We start from the raw sequence: 22,004 nt of genomic DNA, 5'->3' as shown, positions 1-22,004 counted from the left end.
TAGAAGCGCCCTGCACTGATCGACTGAAAGACTGTAGTGCTCATCTTTTTAACTTTGCTCTCATTTTTCTAACTTACACTATGCAGAACTGTACATAACTTTTTTCCTTCCTTTTTTGCTTTATTTTTGTACTTTGTAACCAAGATCTGTACCTTGGTACTTTGTACCTTAGATAGTGCTATATGGGACAACTCGGCAAACTTTTCACTGTACTCCTGCACTTCCATATTTGAGTACAAGTGGCAATAAAGGATATTCTAATTCTTAAGTGTATAAGTCCTACCCTGATTTGCCCTACTAAAGTGCAGCACTAAAATGCAAGACTGGCAACTTCAACCAAGCCAATCTAAGGAAGGCGTTGCCCAAGTGCCACCAGCACATTACCTGTCCCATGATGGGCCCGAACATTTTAGACCACTGCTACACCACTGTGAAAGAGGATTACCGCTCCATCCCCCGCCCTCATTTCAGGAACTCCGATCACAATGCTATGTTTCTTGTCCCGGCATACAGGCAAAAGCTCAAGCAGGAGACCCCCCTCATGGATATAGGTCCAGTTCTGGTCGGAGGAAGCAGAGGATCAACTCTGGTGCTGTCCAGAATCAGCTGATTGGGCCATGTTCAAACAGTCCGCAGGTACCTTGGATGGGTATGCCACCACCGTCACAGACTTTATCAGCAAGTGTGTGGAGGATTGCATACCGAGGAAGTCAATCCGGGTGTCCCCCAACAGGAAACCCTGGATGAGTCAGGACATACAGAACCTGCTAAAAACCAGGCAGGAGGCCTTTAGATCAGGAGTCCCACTCAAATATAAGGAATACAAGTACGATCTTCACAGAGCCATTAAGACAGTCAAGGACCAATACTGATCCAAACTAGAGACCCAGACAGAAACCCGGCCATTATGGCAAGGACTGAATGACATCAGATTCTAAAAAGAGAGAGTGCAAGATAGCAGACGATGACATATCCCTTCCAGATCATCTCAACATCTTCTATGCTCGCTTTGAGCAGAATTTCGGCAGAGAGGTAACATCTATTCCAACAAGTCCTGACAAACCTATCCCAACAGTCACTGCATCAGAGGTCAGATTAGTTTTGTCTAAGGAAAGCGATGGGACTAGATGGAGTACCAGACCATGCACTCAGAGCATGCACGGATCAACTGGCAGAGGTCTTCTCGGACATCTTCAACCTCTCCCTGCAGCAGGCCACTGTCCCTGCCTGTTTCAAGAGGGCCAACATCATCCCTGTGCCGAAGAAGGCTCATGCAGCATGTCTCAATGACTACCACCCAGTGGCCCTAACCTTAGTGGTCATGAAGTGCTTTGAAAGGTGGTCATGCCATTAATCAACTCCAGCCTCCCCACCACTCTTGACCTACTTCAATTTGCCTATTGGACAAACAGATCTACATCACTTGCCCTTCATTCCTCCCTAGAACATCCTGAAACTAAGGATGGCTACTTAAAAACCCTACTCATCGACTACAGTTCAGACTTCAACACTATTATCCCCTCGAGACTGATGACTAAACTTAGTGATCTCGGACTAAGCACCACTCTCTTCAATTGAATCCTCAATTTCCAGACACAAAGGCCACAATCAGCGAAGTTTGTGGACAATATTTCATCGTCACTAACACTCAACACTGCCCCCTACTGTACTCACTGTATACCCATGACTGCATCGCCTAATACCAGACTAATGCCATTCACAAGTTTGCTGATGACACCACCATAGTCGGTAAAATCTCAGATAGTGATGAAACAGACTTCAGAAGGGAGGTGGAAGACCTGGAAAAATGATGCACTGAGAACAACCTAGCTCTCAATGCCAGCAAAACCAAGGAACTCATTATTGACTTTCAGTGGGATATTACTCATGTCCCCCTACACATTAACAGCACAGAGGTGGAACGAGTAGAGAGTGTCAAGCTTTTAAGACTGGTCATCCGCAACAAGCTTTCTTGGACTCTTCATGTGGATGCACTAGTTACGAAGACCCAACAATGTCTCTTCTTCCTCAGGCAGCTGAGGAAATTTGGCATGACGGCAAATACCCTTGCCAACTTTACAGGTGCGCCATCGAGAGCATTCTGTCTGGATGTATCATTACATGGTATGGCAACTGTACCATTCAAGATTGGAGACGGATACAGCAAGTGGTGAACTCGACCCAGATAATCACAAAGGTGACAATAAATTCAATTCAAATTCAATTCAGTACCTTACATTTATCTAATATAAACTACTTAGCCCATTGGCCCACCTGATCAAGATCCTGCTGTACTCTTAGTCTTCACTGTTCACTCTCCCACTAATTTTGGTGTCATCTGCAAACTTACTAACCACACCTCCAAACTTACTAACCACACCTCCTACATTCACATACGAATCATTTATATAAATGACAAAAAGCAGTGGACCTAGCACTGATCCTGGGGCACACCACTGGTCACAGGCCTCCAGTCCGAAAAACAATCCTCCAACACCATCCTCAGTCTTCTACCTTTGAGCCAGTTATGTTTCCAAATATCTAGTTTCCCCCATGCAAAGGGGCCTTCTCTGATTTCACATGGTTGTGCTCTAAAATGATCACTACTATGTCTACTGGTATACCGTTATTGTTTCCCATGAGGGAGTACTCCTTAATTGTGACATTCGTTTCATTGCAACTTTTCTATGCTTCCAGTTCATTTTTCTGTAATTCATGCAAATGAAGTTATCAACTTTAGCTCTTTATTGGTCTAAGAAAAATTATTTTCCGTAATGTTTCATTAATTCTTGTCTATTCTCATGGCATTTTGATTTACAGAAACAGGGTATTACAATATTATGAAATTTTGCTGTACTTTTGATTAAAATGTGTTAAATGTTACAAGAATACAACTTGGTGTTGCTCATGTTGTTTTGGGTGGCACAGTGGATAGCACTGCTGCCTTACAGCGCCAGAGACTCGAGTTCAATTCCCGCTTCAGGCAACTTGTCGGTGTGGAGTTTGCATGTTCTCCTCAAGTCTGCGTGGGTTTCCTCCGGGTGCTCCGGTTTCCTCCCACAGTCCAAAAATGTGCAGGTTAGGTGAATTGGTCATGCTAAATAGCCCGTAGTGTAAGGTGAAGGGGTAAACGTAGGGGAATGGGTCTGGGTGGGTTGCTCTTCGGAGGGTCGGTGTGGACTTGTTGGGCCGAAAGGCCTGCTTCCACACTGGAAGTAATCTAATCTAATCTGAAGAAAGTACTTTAACCAAATGGCTTTCTTTTCCCACCAAGTTCCATACGTTTTTTAATCCAGAAAGTTTTTATCCCTTGGTTTAGTAAATTTCCACCTTGTGCAAGTTGCCAACTTTCATATAGAATCCTCAAGAGGAGATCACGCTTGATATTGATCACTGAATAGATTTCCCTGGTGTCCAGGCCAACAGTTATCACTCATTCCATGTGATTATAGTGAGGAGACACGATAATAATGCACTGACATTGGAGCAAGAGTAATGCAAACTCATTAAAAAGTACCCAATTAAACAAATTCCAGCCACCAGAGGTATAATTATTAAGTTTGCAGATGACACCAAAATTGGAGATGTAGTGGACAGCAAAGAAGGTCACCTCAGATTACAATGGGATCAGATGGGCCAATGGGCTGAGAAGTGGCAAATGGAGTTTAAATTAGATAAATGCGAGGTGCTGGATTAACAGGATTTATACATACACCTGTTGGTAAGGTCCGAGGGAGTGTTGTTGAACAAAGAGATCTCGGAGTGCATGTTCATAGCTCCTTGAAAGTAGAGTCACAGGTAGATAGGACAGTGAAGAAGGCATTTGGTAAGCTTTCCTTTATTGATCAGAGTATTGAGTACAGGAGTTGGGACGGCATTGGTTACAGGACATTGGTTAGGCCACCGTTAAAATTTTTAGATTAGATTCCCTACAGTGTGGAAACAGGCCCTTCGGCCCAACAAGTCCACACCAACCCTCCAAACCCACCCAGACCCATTTCCCTTGACTAATGCACCTAACACTACGCGCAATTTCGAATGGCCAATTCACCTGACCGGCACATCTTTAGACTGTGGGAAGAAACCGGAGCACCCGGAGGAAACCCACACAGACATGGGGAGAATGTGCAAACTCCACACAGACAGTCGCGCAAGGCTGGAATTGAATCTGGGTCCCTGGCACTGTGAGGCAGCAGTGCTAACCACTGAGCCACCGTGCCGCCTTTTGCGTGCAGTTCTGGACTCTTTTGTAAGGGAAAGATGTTGCGAAACCTGAAAGGATTCAGAAAAGATTTACAAGAATGTTGCCAGGGTTGCAGTATTTGAGGTATAGGGAGAAGTTGACTAGGCTAGGGCTGTTTTCCCTTCAGCATTGGAGGCTGAGGGGTGACCTTATAGAGGTTTATAAAGTCATGAGGGGCATGGATAGGATAAATAGACAAAGTCTCTGCCCTGTGGTGGGAGAGTCCAGAACTAGAGGGCATAGGTTTAGGGTGAGAGGGGAAGGACATAAAAGAGACCTAAGGGGCATCTTTTTCATGCAGAGGTACATATATGGAATGAGCTGCTAGTGGAAGTGGTGGAGGCTAGTACAATTGCAACATTTAAAAGGCATCTGGATGGGTATATGCATAGGAAGGGTTTGGAGGGATTTGGGCTGGGTGCTGGCAGATAGGACTAGGTTGGGTTGGGATATCTGGTTGGCATGGGCAAGTTGGACCAAAGGAACTGTTTCTGTGCTGTACATCTCTATGACTCGAAGACACTCAGACACTTATGGGAAACAGGGATGAGACTGTGTTAAATAGTGTTAGTTCAATGAAGGTTTAAAAATAGAATGAAGAAAATAGGACTGGAAAGTTGGAATGCTCTTAGATAAATCAATCTGAGAGAAATATTCAATTTTCCAGGAAATTCCACTTTAAAAAGAATCCAATTAATCCTAAAAAAAAGCTTAATAATAAGGATTTTAAAAATCCATGTTTATGAGAAAATGAGCAGGCTGATTAAACAGAACTTAACAGAGCACCACACTGAAGCCAAATAAGAAAGGTTCAAATCACAACAAAAAAAAATTCAAATAATTCTAAATTAAAGCAACAGGCCTTAAACTTTTAAATTTAATTGGAAACATACTGTCTATATATAGCTATTTCTTTTGGAATACGGACTTTGGCATTGAGAGTTGTACACGTAATTTGAACATATGAACTAAGAGCAGCACTAGGCAATTTGGCCCCCCAAGCTTGCACCACCATTTAATAAAATCATGTCTGATCTGATAGTAACAATAAATCCATATTCTTGCCAACCCTGATATCCCTTCACAACATCATAATAAAACACATCCATTCCAGGTATCAATCTAGTAAATTTTCTCTGAACTATAACCTTCACATTTACATCCATTCTTAAATAAAGAGTACATACTGCAAACAATATTCCAGATGCAGCCTGGAGACAGTGAGCACAAGACATAGATAGAGTGCAAGCACGAGAGAGATAGAGAGCGTGAGAGAGAGAGAGAGAGAGAGCACGCAGGAGAGAGCTAGAACAAGTGTAAAAGAGACAATGAGCGTGCGAGAGAGAGAGCAAGCAAGCATATGTGAGGCAGTGAGCATGAGAAAGAGAGATAGAGCGTGCACGTGAGTATGATAGAGAGAAAAACTGCAAGTATGACAGAGAGAGCGTGCGAGCATGAGGAAGAAAGGGAGGGAGAGAGAACACGCAAGAGATGGTGAGTGCCAGAGATTGCTGGAGAGAACATTGAACAGTATAGCACAAAAATACGCCCTTCAGCCCAACATGTCTGCATCGACCATGATGCCATTCTAAACTAATCCCATCTGCCTGCACATGGTCCATATTCCTGTCTTCCCTATCTATTCATGTGTCTGTCTAACTGCCCTCAAACATTGCCATTGTATCGACCCAAAGTAGACAGGCATGAGGCTGGAAGAATACAGCAAGCCAGGCAGCATCAGGAGGTGGTGAAGTCAACGTTTCGGGTGCAATCCTTTTTCAGGGCTGGGATGGGTGTAGGGGGAGCTGGAGATAAAGGAGGTGGCGGGGGCCAGTCGATGAAGTGGGGAATAGGTGAAGGCAGGCAGAGGGTAAGACCTTGTTGGTCAATGGGAAGAATCAATCTGGTTGTTCGCAAGGAGGAGTGGAAGGGAGGGGGAGGGAATCAGGGATGGGAAGGAAGGTTATTTGAAATTGGAGAACTCATTGTTGAGTCCTCCGGGCTGTAGGTTGCTCAGGCGGAAGATAAGGTGTTGTTCCTCCAATGTGCAGTGTGGTTCATTGTGGCAGTGGAAGAGGCCAAGGATGGTCATGTCAGAAAGGGAGTGGGAAGGAGAATTGAAATGGGTGATGTCTGGGAAGTCCGGTCAGCCCCTGCGGGCATGGCTGCGATGCTCAGCGAACCGTTCCCTAAGTTTATGTTCGGTCTACCCGATGTAGAGAAAACCACACCGGGAACACCTGATGCAGTAAACCAGGTTGGAAGAGAGGCACAGCAGGTAAACCTCTTGTCTCACCTGGAAGAATATTTGGGGCCCCGGATGGAGGTGAGGGTGGTGCAGTGCTGGCAGGTTTTGCATATTTTCTGGTCGCAGGGAAAGGTACCTGGGGGTTCAGGGGGTTTGGTGGGGAGATCTACTCATACCACCTCCCTTGGCTGTAGCATTTCAGATAGTTACTACCGATGGTGTAAAAAAAACTTTCCTTGCACATCTCCCTAAACATCCCCACTTGAACATTAAACACAAGGCTTTAACTATCCACTCTATCTATGCCTCTCATAGAATTATATAAAATTATCTAGTCGCCCTTCAGCCTCCGAGGCTGTAGTGAAAACAATCCAAGTTTGTCCAACCGCTCCTTATAGCTAATACACTCCAATCCAGGCAACATCCTGGTAAACCTCCTTTGCACCCTCTCCAAAGCCTCCACATCCTTCCTGAACTGTGGTGACCAGAACTATGCACAATACTCCAAACGTGGCCTAACTGATGTTTTGTATGGTTGCAACATAACTTGCCAACATTTATACAGAAGGTGCAAGTATGGGAGAGTGTGAATGTGTCAGACAGACACATAGAAGGACAGAGAAAAGACATAATGGCAGTTAGGGCAACTAAGCTTGAATGAATCTTTAATTTATAGAAACATCATTTAAACAAAATGACAAATGAAGCCAAACTTTGGGCACAGAAAAACAACAGGTTAATTTGTGAACTTTAAGAAATGGAACCTGGCACCTTGTCTGGACTGGTACAGGACCTTTCGGGAGAAGACAAGCTGGACTCCATGAGCAGCAGTGTTGAATGCACTATGTGAACTGAGAAGTTATTCAAATGTATCAAAATATCTTTAACTAATATTCCAACTGCCACATCTACCAGCTGAAAGGGCAAGGGCAGCCAATGCATGTGGAACAACATCACATCCGCATTCCTTCCCCAGTCCACCAGCTACAAAAACAGAAACTGTTGGAGAAACTAGCAAGTCTGGTAACATCTGTGAAAATAAAGCATTGTTAACATTCCAGGTCCAGTGACCCTTCTTCAGAACTGGAAGAACAAAACCTCATTTACTGCTTGGAAACCTTGCAGCCTTCTGTACTCATTATCAACTTAAACAATTTTAGGGCTTCTCCCATGTCCTTACACCAACTCCAATACACCACACGTTGTCATCACATGGCTGCGACCACAAACAATCCATAATGGTCTTCATTAGCAGCTATTCATTCTCCCAGGCTGACTTTTACCCATTCCTTTGGCTGCCCAACTGTGTTTCTCGCTCTCTGGGCTTCATCTCCACCTATTGTTATTCTTTCACCACTCTCCAAACAGATGCTGCTGAGTTTCTCCAACAATTTATGTTTTTGTTTCTGATTTCAAGTATCCACAGTGCTCAGCTCTATCCAAACTAGTTCCACATTTCAAACTTCTTTTGAACTTAAGAAATCCCTCTCTAATATCATCATTAACTAACAGAGTCACCCCTTTATCTCTTCCTTGGTAGCTGTCCTTACTACAGCCTTCAATATTCAGGTCCCTATCCATGTCATGAATAGCCATGTCTCTGTGATGTTCACCAGATTGAATTTATTTAATTCAATCTGTATTTGCATGCTGAGTTTATCAACTTGTTTCAAAGGCTATATACATTCAGATAAACAGCCTTTAGAGTCATAGAGATGTACAGCATGGAAACAGACCCTTCGGTCCAATTTGTCCATGCCGAACAGATATCCCAACTAATCTCGTCCCACCTGCCAGCACCCGGCCCATATCCCTCCAAACCCTTCCTATCCATATACCCATCCAAATGCCTCTTAAATATTGCAATTGTACTAACCTCCACCACTTCCTCTGGCAGCTCATTCCATACACGTACCACCCTCTGCATGAAAACACCATGAAAACGGTGTCCCTTAGGTGTCTTTTATATCTTTCCCCTCTCACCCTAAATTTCTGCCCTCTAGTCCTGGATCCCCCCACTCCAAGGGAAAAGACTTTGTCTATTTATCCTATCCATGCCCCTCATGATTTTATAAACGTCGATAAGATCATCCCTCAGTCTCCGACACTGAAGGGAAAACAGCCCTACTCTATTCAGCCTCTCCCTGTAGCTCAAGTCCTCCAACCCTGGCAACATCCTTGTAAATCTTTTCTGAACCCCTTCAAGTTTCACAACATCTTTCCGATAGGAAGGAGACCAGAATTGCACGCAATATTCCAACAGCGGCCTAACCAATGTTCTGTACAGCCGCAACATGACCTCCCAACTCCTGTACTCAATACTCTGACCAATAAAGGAAATAATACCAAACCCCTTCTTCACTATCCTATCAACATGCGACTCCACTTCCAAGGAGGTACGAACCTGCACTCCAAGGTCTCTTTGTTCAGGAACACTCCCTCGGACCTTACCATTAAGTGTATAGGTTCTACGAAAATTTGCTTTCCCAAAATGCAGTACCTTACATTTATCTAAATTAAACTCCATCTGCCACTTCTCAGCCCATTGGCCCATCTGTTCAAGATCCCGTTGTAAACAGAGGTAACCTTCTTTGCTAGGAGAAACTGAGGACTGCAGATGCTGGAGATCAGAGCTGGACAATGTATTGCTGGAAAAGTGCAGCAGGTCAGGCAGCATCAAAGGAGCAGGAGAATCGACATTTCGGGCATAAGCCCTTCTTCAGGAATGAGGAGGGTGTGCCAAGCAGGAGAAGATAAAAGGTAGGGAGGAGGGACTTGGGGGAGGGGCATTGGGAAAGCGATAGGTAGAAGGAGGTTAAGGTGAGGGTGATAGGCTGAAGAGGGTGTGGGAGCGGACAGGTCGGGAAGAAGATTGCAGGTCAAGAAGGCGGAGCTGAGTCCGAGGGTTGGGACTGAGAAAAGGGGGGGGGGGGGAATGAGGAAGCTGGAGAAATCTGCATTCATCCTTTGTGGTTGGAGGGGTCCTAGGCGGAAGATGAGGCGCTCTTCCTCCAGGCATAGTGTTGCTATGGTCTGGCGATGGAGGAGGCCAAGGACCTGCATGTCTTTGGCGGAGTGGGAAGGGAGTTAAAGTGTTCAGCCACAGGGCGGTTGGGTTGGTTGGTGTGGGTGCCGTACCACCTCCCACCACCAAACCATCATCTCCCAGACCATCCATAACCTCATCAACTCAGGGGATCTCACATCCACCACCTCCAACCTCATAGTCCCACAACCCCGCACCGCCCGTTTCTCCCTCCTGCCCAAAATCCACAAACCTGACTGCCCCGGCCGACCCATTGTCTCAGCCTGCTCCTGCCCCACCGAACTCATCTCTGCATACCTTGACAAGGTCCTGTCCTCCTTAGTCCAAGAACTCCTCACCTACATTCGGGACACCACCCACGCCCTCCACCTCCTCCATGATTTTCACTTCCCCGGCCCCCAATGCCTTATCTTCACCATGGACATCCAGCCCCTATTCACCTCCATCACAAAGGCATCAAAGCCCTCCGCTTCCTCCTTTCCCGCCGAACCAACCAATTACCTTCCACTGACACCCTCCTTCGAATGACTGACTGAACTGGTCCTCACTCCAAACAACTTCTCTTTCCAATCCTCCCACTTCCTCCAAACCAAAGGAGTAGCCATGGGCACCCGCCTGGGCCCCAGCTATGCCTGCCTCTTCGTCGGATATGTGGAACAGTCCATCTTCCGCAGCTACACTGGCACCACCCACCTTTTCCTCCGCTACATCGATGACTGTATCGGCACTACCTCGTGCTCCCACGAGGAGGTTGAACAGTTCATCCACTTTACGAACACATTTCAGCCCGACCTCAAATTCATCTGGACCATCTCAGACTCCTCCCTCCCTTTCCTAGACTTCTCCATTTCTATCTCGGCGACCGACTCAACACGGAAGTTTACTATAAACCGACTGACTCCCACAGCTACCTAGATTACACCTCCTCCCACCCTGCTCCCTGTAAAAACGCCATCCCATATTTCCAATTCCTTCGCCTCCGCCGCATCTGCTCCCAGGAGGACCAATTCCAACCCCGAACAACCCAGATGGCCTCCTTCTTCAAAGACCGCAATTTCCCCTCAGACGTGGTTGACAATGCTCTCCATCGCATCTCCTCCACTTCCTGCTCCTCCACCCTTGAACCCCGCCCCTCCAATCGCCACCAGGACAGAACCCCACTGGTCCTCACCTACCACCCCACCAACCTCCAGATACATTGTATCATCCTTCGTTATTTCCACCACCTCCAAACAGACCCCACCACCAAGGATACATTTCCCTCCCCTATCAGCATTTCGGAAAGACCACTCCCTCATCAGGTCCACACCCCCCACTAACCCAACCTCCACTCCCTGCACCTTCCCCTGTAACCGCAAGAAATGTAAATCTTGCACACGATGTGGCCTCCTATACATTGGGGAGACAGGCCGCCTACTTATGGAACATTTCAGAGAACACCTCTGGGACACCCGCACCAACCGTCCTGTGGCTGAACACTTCAACTCCCCTCCCACTCCGCCAAAGACATGCAGGTCCTTGACCTCCTCCATCGCCAGACCATGGCAACACGACGCCTGGAGGAAGTGCGCCTCATCTTCCGCCTAGGAACCCTCCAACCACAAGGGATGAATGCAGATTTCTCCAGCTTCCTCATTTCCCCTCTCCCCACCTTATCTCAGTCCCAACCCTCAGACTCAGCACCGCCTTCTTGACCTGCAATCTTCTTCCTGACCTCTCCGCCCCCAACCCCTCTCCGGCCTATCACTCTCACCTTAACCTCCTTCTACCTATCGCATTCCCAACGCCCCTCCCCCAAGTCCCTCCTCCCTACCTTTTATCTTCGCCTGCTTGGCACACCCTCCTCATTCCTGAAGGGCTTATACCCGAAACGTCGATTCTCTTGCTCCTTTGATGCTGCCCTTTTACAGCAACACATTTTTCAACTCTAACCTTCTTTGCTGTCCACTACACCTCCAATTTTGGGGTCAGCTGCAAACTTACTTACTATACCTCTTATGCTCACATCCAAATCATTTATATAAATGAGTAAATGTAGTGGACCCAGCATCGATCCTCATGGCACTCCACTGGTAACAAGCCTCCAGTCTGAAAAACAACCCTCTACCACCACCCTCTGTCTTCTATCTTTGAGCCAGTTCTGTATCCAAATGGCTAGTTCTCCCTGTATTCCACAAGATCTAACCTTGCTAACTAGTCTCCCATGGGAACCTTGTCAAATGCCTTACTGAATTATTTTAAAACTTCTAGGCATATATGTTGAGTTACTCTTCGGATACTCCATATCTACCCTGTCACTATCAATTTATTATTTCTCATACTAATGCTTTTCTTTTTTGCCCTGTCAGAGAATAACTTTGCATGTACTCCAGATAAGGCAAACTTCTTTTCCAAAGGGCACTCGAGAACCAAATCTAAAGATGTTTTGTTTAAATAATCAAACCATTATTCTATCAATTTCAATTTACCATGATGTGATTTGAACTTATGATTCTGCATTATAAAATAGTTACATGAACACTATATTTCATACTTTAAAAGGTAAAATCTAAGAAAATGACAGAGATAGAAGTCATGATGAAGCTATCCAAGACACTGGTCAGGCCACAGCCCGAAGTATGTCAGCAGTTCTGGGCATCACACTTTAGGAAGAACGCATTAGTCCAGTAGACGTTTAGCACAGATTGAATCAAATTAATGTCTGAAAGCCCAGAGTTAAATGAGGAAATATCACACAAGTAGAGTTTTCATTTCAGGATCTATATGGTTAAATAGTAATTTGACCAAACTTAAGAAACAAAGAGAAACTGATGAGATGGAAAGAAATCATTTCCACAAATTGAGGACTAGGGTCAGAGACTTTTCTGATGGAGTGAAGTTAGGAAACACTTCTATACACAAAGGGGAGGTGAAACTCGAGACTCTCTTCCACAAACACTAGTTGAAGAAAGAACAATTGGTTATTTTAAATCTGATATTCATAATAGGTTTTTTGTTAAAGGGGAAAAAATTCATGTCATAAGAGCAGAAGTAGGCCATTCAGCCCAGACAGTCTTCTCTGCTATTCAACAGACATCATGGCTGATGTGATAATTCTCAGCTCCACTTTCTTGCCTTTTCCCTGACCGATTAAAAATCCCTCGGCCCTTAACATAATTAATAACACAGCATAAATAACCTTCTGTAGGAGGGTTTAATTTACTTCTGTGCTAACAAAGTGATCCCTTTGGTCCTGGAATTTTCCACAAGGAAAAACAAGGAAAAAGCAAACCTTTCAAGTCCCCATGCATCTGAATAACAGACTCAAAACATTAACCCTGTTTCCAGCTCCACAAATACTGCTGAGTTTCTCCAGTATTGCGTTTTAATTTCCCCAGCATCCGAAGCATTTTGCTTTAATTCCCCAAAAATCCTGTTATGTCTCAACAAGAATGGATGAGGCAAGGGTTGATGTAAAATCATCCACGGAAGATAAAACAGACTTGTGGGGCTAAATGGTCACCTCCTAAAAGGATTGCAACTTTTTTTTAAGCAAAGCAAAAATACATGACAATGAAAACATGCTAAAGTAATATGCGTAATCAGCTTCATTCAATCAGTTAATCACAGTGTACTGGTTACTCAATTCCACTTTTCAATTTATTTACGAAGAAAAATAAGCTATCTATGATAAAAGATTAGTTGATTAGTAAGCTCCATACCGGTTCTCTTGCCTGTACCGATCTGCAGGCGATGCAGTGTCCGTCTGCTGTGCCACAAAATTACAATGCGGATCTTGACGAACTGCAGTTTTCGGCGAATTTTCTTTAACAGTTTGCACAGACTCGGAATCGGAGTCCTCCATGGTCCCCTAGAGCCGAGGCAGGTGTTGTCATCCACTGGAGGGAGAGCTTTTCTGAATTAACCTCGAAGGCCATCTACTAAAAAGGAACATAGATGTTAAGTTGGACGACGTTCCAATGTCAGAACCGCTTCACCTGGTCTTGTCGGTGCTCTCGGTTTCTCGTGTGACTGCGGACTTCTGAAACCGAGTTGAGACAGACATCATCTGCAAATGTTGTTTTCCCCAAAGCTGAATGGCGACAGTCGGTCAAAAATTAAGCAAGGACACGCGTAGCTAAAGAATGCACATTCGTTGACAGCAAGTAAAAACAAATCGATTCACAAACTCTTGTTTCCTCAATCAGTTTACAGATGATGATAATAATTAGGGCCTCATTTTATACCAATGGATGCGGAGGAAGGGGTGAAGGAAGCAGCATCCATACAGACAGGAAAGATGCCCCGTCCCTACGTGACTGAAACACTGCAGCTTCACACATACACACACTGCTGCAATGTAGAGCTCCTATTCCCAGCGATAAACATGCGAAGACGATCAAAGGGGGAAGGACCGCACTGGAAGGACGAGAGAGGAACATAAACAAAGTCCCATTGACAACAACTGCCTGACGTCGAGGCTGAGTCCACGTTTCGGTTCGGTTTGAATCGGAAAGGGAGGGGAGGGCGGGATCAATCCAGTCCAGTCCACATCCTTTACTGATTGGTTAGCTTGAGCCCCAACGTTTTATTTTCGAACGTTTCCTGTCTGACTCCACCCGCCGATTGGCCGCTTCGTCTGTCAATCACATACCCACCTGGCCAACAGTGGCATCCCACGGGAGGGCGGGGTCCGCTAAGTCAAAATGCGCACGATTCGGTCCAGCCGTTAACGGATCCCCAAAGATCGTCTGGCTGCGCTCAACAAAAACGCTCGACTCTCTCTCTCTCAAAAACAACAATTGCTGTAACGATCGCAGCAGGTTCCCCAATGGGCCGTTAGATTGTCAGTTCCCAGCGCGGCTGTGGATTTTCAACCGCCTCAAGCCGCCAAGGGACAGCCGCCCCGCACGAGTTGGTTGGTGCAGGCCTCCCGCTCCTCCCCCCGGAAGCGGGAAAACGTTCATCCACTCAGAGCAACGGCGAGGGTTGGCCGTTGGAGGGGGGAGGTAAACGTCGTCACTTCAAGGTGAAGGTAGGGATAACTATAACAAAAGAAGAACCACACGGCAGTATAATGTCCTTCGGTGACTGGTATTATTTTGTACTTACTTTGAATGGGCCCTTTTGCTTTGACAATAGGCCCGTTCCCTCGATTCCGTTATGTTATTAGGTGCGTTCACTGCTGCTGTTCCCCATCACTTTACTGCGAGTGAGCGAGAAATCAAAATTCTGTCTCGGGTACATTCCATGGCGGGTATCCGTCCACATCTGCGTTCGATAATCTTAAAAAGATTGACAGTCTTCCTCCGTGAAGATATTTTTGGGTCTACCCATACATACCCCAGGGAACGCAGCGGCTCAAAAAGTTCACTTCTTCCCGGTCATTTCGAACAGGAGTAGGCCATTCAGCCCCTCGAGCCATTCAGGGAGATCATTCGGCTGACCCAGAGCCGAACTCCCTTTAACAAATAATCCAGTATTCGCTACCGTCTGAGGAACAGATTTCCAAACTTCTACCACCTTTTGTGTGGAAGTGCTTCCTAACATCTCCTGAATGGAAACAGAAATTGCTGGAAAACCTCAGCCAGTATGACAGCATCTGCGAAAGGAAATTGGTGTCTATGTTTTGGGTCCGGTGACCTTTTTACATAACTGTTCTGTGAAAGGGTCACTGGATCTTAAATGCTAAGTCTGATTTTTCTTTGCAGATGCTGCCAGACCTGCTGAGCTTTTCCAGCAATTTCTGTTTTTGCTTCTGATTTAAAGCATCCTCAGTTCTTTTCGATTTTATCTCCTGAATGGTCTGGTCCTGATTCTCATGCTTTAGTGTCATTCTAGAATCCCAACCAATGTATGTAGCCTATCTGTCCTGTTAATATCTCGAAGATTTTGATCTGATCACACATTAACCTTCTAAAGTCTTTAGGAAACAGACTTAATTTGTATAATCAGTACCAACCCTCGGACTCAGCACCGCCTTCTTGACCTGCAATCTTCTTCCTGACCTCTTTCCACCCCCCCCCCCCCCCGGCCTATCACCCTCACCTTAACCTCCTTCCACCTAACGCATTCCCAATGCCCCTCCCCAAGTCCCTCCTCCCTACCTTTTATCTTAGCCTGCTTAGCACACCTTCCTCATTCCTGAAGAAGGGCTCATGCCCGAAACGTCGATTCTCCTGCTCCTTGGATGTTGCCTGACCTGCTGCGCTTTTCCAGCAACACATTTTTCAGCTCTGATCTCCAGCATCTGCAGTCCTCACTTTCTCCTAATTAATTTGTATAATGTATCATAAAATCCAGGCATCATTCTTGCAAACCTATGTTACACTTATTCCAAGGCAATATATCCTTCCTAAGTAGGGTGACCAAATTGGCGCTCAGTACTCCAAGTTGGGTCTAACTTTCTGAAGGCTCAATATTAACCACAGGCTGAGGCAGCAACAACCCACAATCCACATCCCACGGGTGGGGGTGGGGGTGGGGGTGGGGGGGGGGGGGGGGGGGAACATTCTCCTCCTCTCTGTCCCAGTGATTGCCTCCTCACCCTATTCGTTCCAAGATTGTGACCGGTCTTCTAGATTCCACAACCACTCGGTGTCCAGCCTGACCGATCCCTACCTACATCTTAACATCTTTGATTTAGTCAAACTGCATTCAAACAAAAGCAAAATTCTGATGCTAGATGTTTGTGCACAGATGCTGCCACACCTGCTGATCTTCTCCAGTGCTTTCTGTTTTAGTCAATAATGTAGAGATAGTTGTTTTCATGGGTATTTTTAAGATAGTTCCAGCCATTTTATCTGGTAGCGATATCATATTTGTCACCTGAAAATGCAGTATAGGTCTTGTGACCAAAGTGTAATCTTAATATTCTCAGTTTAGTTGTTTCTGATTAAGTGTATCTAAATTTCTATGACTTTATCAACCTATTCAGTGATGTTATGATACACCAGTGGACAAGGAGAGATTTGAACTTGGACCTCCTTGGCCAGAGGTAGAGATATTGTCTCTGCACCACAGTCTTTCAAGATGGAGACGGAATAACAGGGCAGTCTGTGGGCTCTTGCTCAGGTCTCAGCCATTTATTTCTTTTTAATTCTCTTTTTCTTTCATTTTTCTTTTCTTTGGTGGGTTAATCAGCAGCAGTGAGAGCAGACCACGTGAGGAGGGGCAGTAGCCTCCTGGCAGTCATTGGCAGCAAACAGCAACTCCCAGCAATTAGAGGTGGTGGCAGCGGCAACAAACATATTCTCTTGTTGTTCAGGGCTGGTAGCAGCAGACTCTTCAAGATATGGTTCTGGTTAGGCAACATTTCAGAGGAGAGAAGCCAGTGTGGGACTCCTAGGTAGACAAGCAGGAGGCTGGAAGAACACAGCAAGCCAGGCAGCATAAGGTGGTGGAGAAGTCAATGTTTTAGGCGTAACCCTTATTCAGGATGCTTGCAAGGCAGTGGCTTGGCCTTGCAGCAGAGCCAGGAACTCCTGGTTGCAGTAAGCTCAGACTGGGGAGAGGGGATCGTCTCCTTTTAAAGGAGATGTGAGATGCATATTTTTTTACATAGAATGCTAGGAGTCTGGAAGGCACTGCCAGTGGTGGTGGTGGAGAGATATGATAGGGGGCATTTAAGGGACTTTTAGATATACTCATAAATATGCAAGGAATGGAAGGATGTGAACCAAAGGCAGGCAGAAGGAATTTGTTTAATTTTGCATCATGTTCGGCACAATATCATGGGCTGAAGGGCCTGTTCCTGTGCTGTACTGTTCTATGAATTCCACTGTTCATTGTGCAAATATATACTTTTTTTTGCAAATCAGTTTCTCAGGAAAGCAAGGTTTACAAGTACTCCTTTTTGTAAGGTAGCAAAACATACAAAAACAATGATAGGTACACAAAATTAAATGTTAACTAAATATAATCCAATTTTTGAATTTTTTTTTGTCTAACAAGATTAGGTGACAACGTATTCTCTACAGAAGGTCAAGGAAGATATCCACAGATGAGGATTGAGCTACTGACTTTGCAGCAATTTTCTATGTTTGTTTTCTGATTTACAGCATTTGCATTTTTGAATCACTTCAGTCAAATTCTTACACTAGACAACACTACTTTTTCAAAGTGTTCGCTATCCCTTTTCAGAGATTGCAGGAATAATGCCCATAATGTCAGATTGTGAAATTTGCAATTAAAATTTAGACATGGTTAGTTACACTTTTGATTATTACATGAAAAATTGATTAGATTCAACATATTTGTATTGGCCAACACTGTATGCATGTGTACTTGATGGTAAAATATAAGACAAAACACAATATGACTGTTTTGATATTTAAGGGTATTTCCTTGGCTGTTCAATGATGTTGGATGTTTACGAAGGAAATATACATGTTTAGAATGAATTTACTGTTCAGTGAATATGCAACACATTTAGCTCAAAGTGTCACTTAACTACATCTGTGGCTCATCAGTTTCTGTTGGATCAGGGATGGAGAGATGAAAATATTTTTAATTAACCTGTTCAGACTTTAGTTACACACCTCTGGGACAGGTGACACTTGAAACTGGGCTTTCTGACAGAGGTAGGGACACTGCCACTGCATCCCATGAGCCACAGCATTCGCTCTCACGACTGCTTTCCAGTAAATCTTTGTTTCAAGTGCATGTGCTCTTCAGGTGGATACAGGTTTGGCTTGACTGATGCCGTCTTGTTCAAAATGGATTGCCTACCAATAATCATTAAATTACATCAGGAAAACATGATGCTGACCAGTCTATTAAGTTGTTATACCAAACATGGAAGAAAAGTTTTATGTAACCTTTTAAAAGCAGACTTTATTATATGGTTAGCGTGGCCTTGAAAATAAAACCTGCTATTTGTTTATTTTTTCACGATCACTACCGAGATTCTAAAATGAACAACTTTTATTTGCACAAGACATTAAACCATGGAAAGCTTTTCCACTTTGAGAATCATACAAGACAACCCATCAAGCCTTAAGGTATGGCATCGGAAAAGCACAGCCAGTCAGACAGCATCCAAAGAGCAGGAGAGTCGGAATTGAGTGTCAGCTCTTAATAAGGAACGGGGAGGGGGAGACAAGAGGGCTGAGCAATAAGTGGTGGGGAGAAAGGGGGAAAGTTAGTTAGAAATGTAATACGTACCATGGCGATAGGTAATGTGGAGCAGATAGCTAGGGAAAAAGATGGACAGTAAGGACAGTGCCGAGTTAGATCTGGGATAAGGTAGGGGGAGGGAAGATGTGGAAACTAGTGAAATCGACATTGATTCTGTGTGGTTGGAGTCTAAAACCTTTTTTTTTCCAGATATTCTTTCTCCTTTTCCATAGCAAACTTATGGATTTGTGGTCGATATCATGAATACGTGCCCCCACCCCAACCATCATCTCAAATTAATGAGCAGATGAGAAGTGTACTTGAGTGTTAACTGTATAGCTGTCACATTCTAATCAGCCAAACTTGAAAAGTGAACTTAAAAATCACCACTTCCCTAAAACTAAGCTAGTTTTCCCTATGATTTGTAGATGTTCTGTAAATACTGGTATTGTGGGGAACTAGGTGTGCAATGTGCTGATCTACAATTGTGCTTTGGAATGAAGCAGGAAGAATAAATTGAGATTGTTGTATCTCAGCCTTGGTAAGAGTCTAAACAAAATGAAAACTTTGGCATAATTTTTGTAATTTCTAGTCTTTTCTGATTTAAATAAACTAAGCTTGTACTCCCTTTTTTTTTTGGACGATTAATCATTTTAAAGTAGCAATCAATTGACAGTTTGGCTAGCTAATACACCAGTGGTCTCAAGTTGTTTTTAGTCCATTTATAAAGAAAACCACCAAATGCAATTAGTACTATTGATTTAATGGTGTCAAATAATACTGTAGCTGCACTAAGTGGAAACAATTAGCTGCTTTTTTTGTGCTGTCATAATAGAACAAACAGCTTATGAAAAGAACGGAAACAAAGAGGGAAAAAGTGTATGGCTGTGAAGAATTGAGATTGGAATGGACATCTGGAGGTCTTCAGGAAGTGATGATATAGAATAATGGGAAAGAGCAAGTACATTGCTATGAAATGATTTCTGTGCTGTCATTGCAGGAATAATGCTCTAGTTCTGCAATAGTAAAATATTAGTGATCATGCTTAGCTACAGGAGCTCATTCAAAGCGAGTAGATTTCAATGTATGCTACTGTTAGCACTGTACAATAGCTTGTCAAATCAAATTTTGTGAAGATGTTTTGTCAAATAAGGTTAGCCTTATGATATCAGCAGATGGAGTGGATCAAGAAAAGTCTGAAAACAAAAATATTCTATGTACAGTAACAAATCTAAGCAAGAGTCATTTTGACTTGTACAAGTGGTAGTTTCGAGGAGAGATGATCAGTCTAATGACAACAACAGTCAATAAAATGGTATTCGGGCTGATAAAGGATCTTGATCATAACAGAAAAAGACAACATTTCAGCATCTGCTCCATTGTTAAATTTTAACCAGTATTCTAACATTTTGTATTTTTCAGAAAACTTGCATTGTAACCCAACTTCTATATCCTATGACTGCTTCCATTTTATACAATTGCTTACTGTCATTAACAAGAGCACAAGCACTTTCTTTGAGACAATGGAATTCAACCAATTCAGCAAAGCCATTTTTGGATGTCAAACATGCACCTTTATCAATGCCTTTTGCTGGGAAAAAGAGCTTTCTAGACTTGCCTGATGTAGTAGAAGATGAATTAGAGGAACAGTTTGTCAGAGGACGTGGTCCTGGGGGCCAAGCAACTAATAAAACCAGTAACTGTGTAGTGCTGAAGCACGTTCCAACTGGAATTGTCGTGAAGGTAATTGTAGATTCTATGCTACAGAAGCAGTAAGATTGAAATAGCATGCTCCTTATGACTTCCTGTCATGAAAGTTCAATTATTTGTAAACAATCTGTTTTTTGCCTTTTCAGTGCCATCAAACCAGATCAGTAGATCAGAACAGAAAAATAGCCAGAACAATTTTACAAGAAAAGCTTGAAGTACATTACAAAGGTGTAAACAGTGAAATTATGAAGCAAAAACAAGTACAACAATGGAAAAAACAAGAAAAGAAAAGAAAAGCAAAAGATAATTTAGAAAGAAAAAGACAATTTAAAAACCTTTTAGAATCTGCAGATGCTACTGAAATGAAAAAGTAATTTGATTTGTTGCATGACTTCTAATCCATTTAACCAGCAGAGTTAGATTGTACAATTGAGACTGGTCTTTATCTTGTGTCATAAATAAAATGCAATAAATATCTAAAACACTGATTTAAAGCATAAGTAGAATCACTTTTGCACCTTTAATGTATGTTATTAGTGGAGTCATGTCCCACTGCTGATTGTGAGCTAATAATCTAATCCTATAGCTTAGTGCAATATTAGGGGTTGGTTTGTGTTGGATGGGGGAATAGTACTGTGTGTTCGAGTTCTTGTATGGAGCTTGAGCTAAATCAACACCACACTTCTCAGCAGCAAGACTAAGGTTGTAATCTTCCTGGCATTCTTTCCTAATTGCCAGCTTCTGCTTTTATTGTTGTAATGCTGCCAGCTTAATTTCTGGCCAGCAGCTCAGCTACCTGATTTAGAGATTAGCAGTACTAAGGCAGGTTGAAATCCAGAAGAGCACAAAACATTCAAGGGAATGTAGCTACTCAGCTTCTTGAAAATACCCAATTTGGATTTTGACAGGACTGCTCAGCTCTTGACCTCATTACAACCTTGGTCCAAAACAATAAAAAGCCTAACTCCTGAGGTGAGGTAAGTGCCTGTGCTCAACTTCAAGGTAGCATCAAGGAGATACATGAAACTCGAGTCATTTGGAATCAATCAGGGAGATAGAGGCAGGGCCTTTCCAGTAGCTACTGATTTTGTGTTAGTTGTTCATCTCAGTCCAAAGCCAGTGGTGGAGGAATTCATTAGTGTAGTGTCTAAAGTGCAACCATCTTTGGCTGTTTCCTCCATCTTCACATAGTCATAGAGTCAGAAGTGAAGTGTTTGAGCATTCACCAATGTTCAGCAATATTACAATTGTTCATATATGGAAGTATTCCATGGACAAGATGATTTGCTATGTATGACAAAGTGTTGGTTTGTGTGCAGATCATACAATACAAAGTGGGCTAATAACTATCAAGAAATTTGTGCCACAAGTGCAAGGCAATACAGTGAAAAAAAAACTTAAGCCTGAAGAAAGCCAGTTGATTTCACTCACCAGTTGCCATCAGCTGTTTTTAACCAATAAGTCAAAGACGGTCGGAAAGGAAGATAGGCAGATAGGACAAGTTATGGGGACAGTGCTGAGCTGGGAGTTTGGAACTGGGGTAAGGTGGGGGAACGGGAAGTGAGAAAACTGGTGAAGTCCACATCGATGCCCTGGGGTTGAAGTGGGCCAAGGCGGAAGATGAGGTGTTCTTCCTCCAGCCATCGGGTGGTGAGGGAGCA

The 22,004-nt window shown here is 43.9% G+C and overlaps 2 protein-coding genes across 14 annotated transcripts in view; one reads left to right on the top strand and one right to left on the bottom strand.

Moving 5' to 3' along the window:
- The window catches only part of LOC140488035 (M-phase phosphoprotein 9), a 102,002-nt gene extending 87,678 nt beyond the window's left edge, over nt 1-14,324 (bottom strand). For 6 of the 11 annotated variants that reach the window (XM_072587624.1, XM_072587630.1, XM_072587632.1 and 3 more), the window contains exon 1: nt 13,239-14,040. In XM_072587624.1, the coding sequence (XP_072443725.1) occupies nt 13,239-13,381 (143 nt within the window). In that variant the 5' untranslated portion in view covers nt 13,382-14,040. Of the gene's footprint in view, nt 1-13,238; nt 14,041-14,174 lie in introns of those variants that run through there. The other 5 variants (XM_072587627.1, XM_072587625.1, XM_072587626.1 and 2 more) reach the window with 5 other exon arrangements.
- Nucleotides 14,325-14,406: 82 nt separating this feature from the next.
- mtrfr (mitochondrial translation release factor in rescue) lies at nt 14,407-20,831 on the top strand. Of its 3 annotated transcripts, XM_072587635.1 has the most exons (4): nt 14,457-14,551; nt 18,423-18,518; nt 20,056-20,376; nt 20,490-20,831. In XM_072587635.1, the coding sequence occupies exons 2-4, from the start codon at nt 18,465-18,467 to the stop codon at nt 20,715-20,717; spliced, it is 603 nt and encodes a 200-aa protein (XP_072443736.1). In that variant the 5' UTR covers nt 14,457-14,551; nt 18,423-18,464; the 3' UTR covers nt 20,718-20,831. The 3 variants fall into 3 exon arrangements, with proteins under 3 accessions (XP_072443737.1, XP_072443736.1, XP_072443738.1); XM_072587636.1 differs by lacking the exon at nt 18,423-18,518 and having other exon boundaries at nt 14,407-14,551; XM_072587637.1 differs by lacking the exons at nt 14,457-14,551; nt 18,423-18,518 and adding an exon at nt 14,568-14,610.
- Nucleotides 20,832-22,004: the final 1,173 nt, after the last annotated feature.

The sequence above is a fragment of the Chiloscyllium punctatum genome, chromosome 17 (genome assembly GCF_047496795.1).
Source record: "Chiloscyllium punctatum isolate Juve2018m chromosome 17, sChiPun1.3, whole genome shotgun sequence".
Lineage (NCBI taxonomy): Eukaryota > Metazoa > Chordata > Chondrichthyes > Orectolobiformes > Hemiscylliidae > Chiloscyllium > Chiloscyllium punctatum.
Note: the sequence above shows the minus strand (reverse complement) of the source record. Positions and strands in the feature narration are given on the sequence as shown.

What these genes read in the sequence shown, in the direction of transcription:
- mtrfr (XM_072587635.1), top strand. Translation starts at nt 18,465, where the DNA reads ATGGAAAGCTTTTCCACTTTGAGAATCATACAAGACAACCCATCAAGC. An exon ending in ACAACCCATCAAGCCTTAAG is followed by an intron (nt 18,519 to 20,055) that starts GTATGGCATCGG and finishes TGTATTTTTCAG; the next exon opens with AAAACTTGCATTGTAACCCA. An exon ending in CAACTGGAATTGTCGTGAAG is followed by an intron (nt 20,377 to 20,489) that starts GTAATTGTAGAT and finishes TTGCCTTTTCAG; the next exon opens with TGCCATCAAACCAGATCAGT.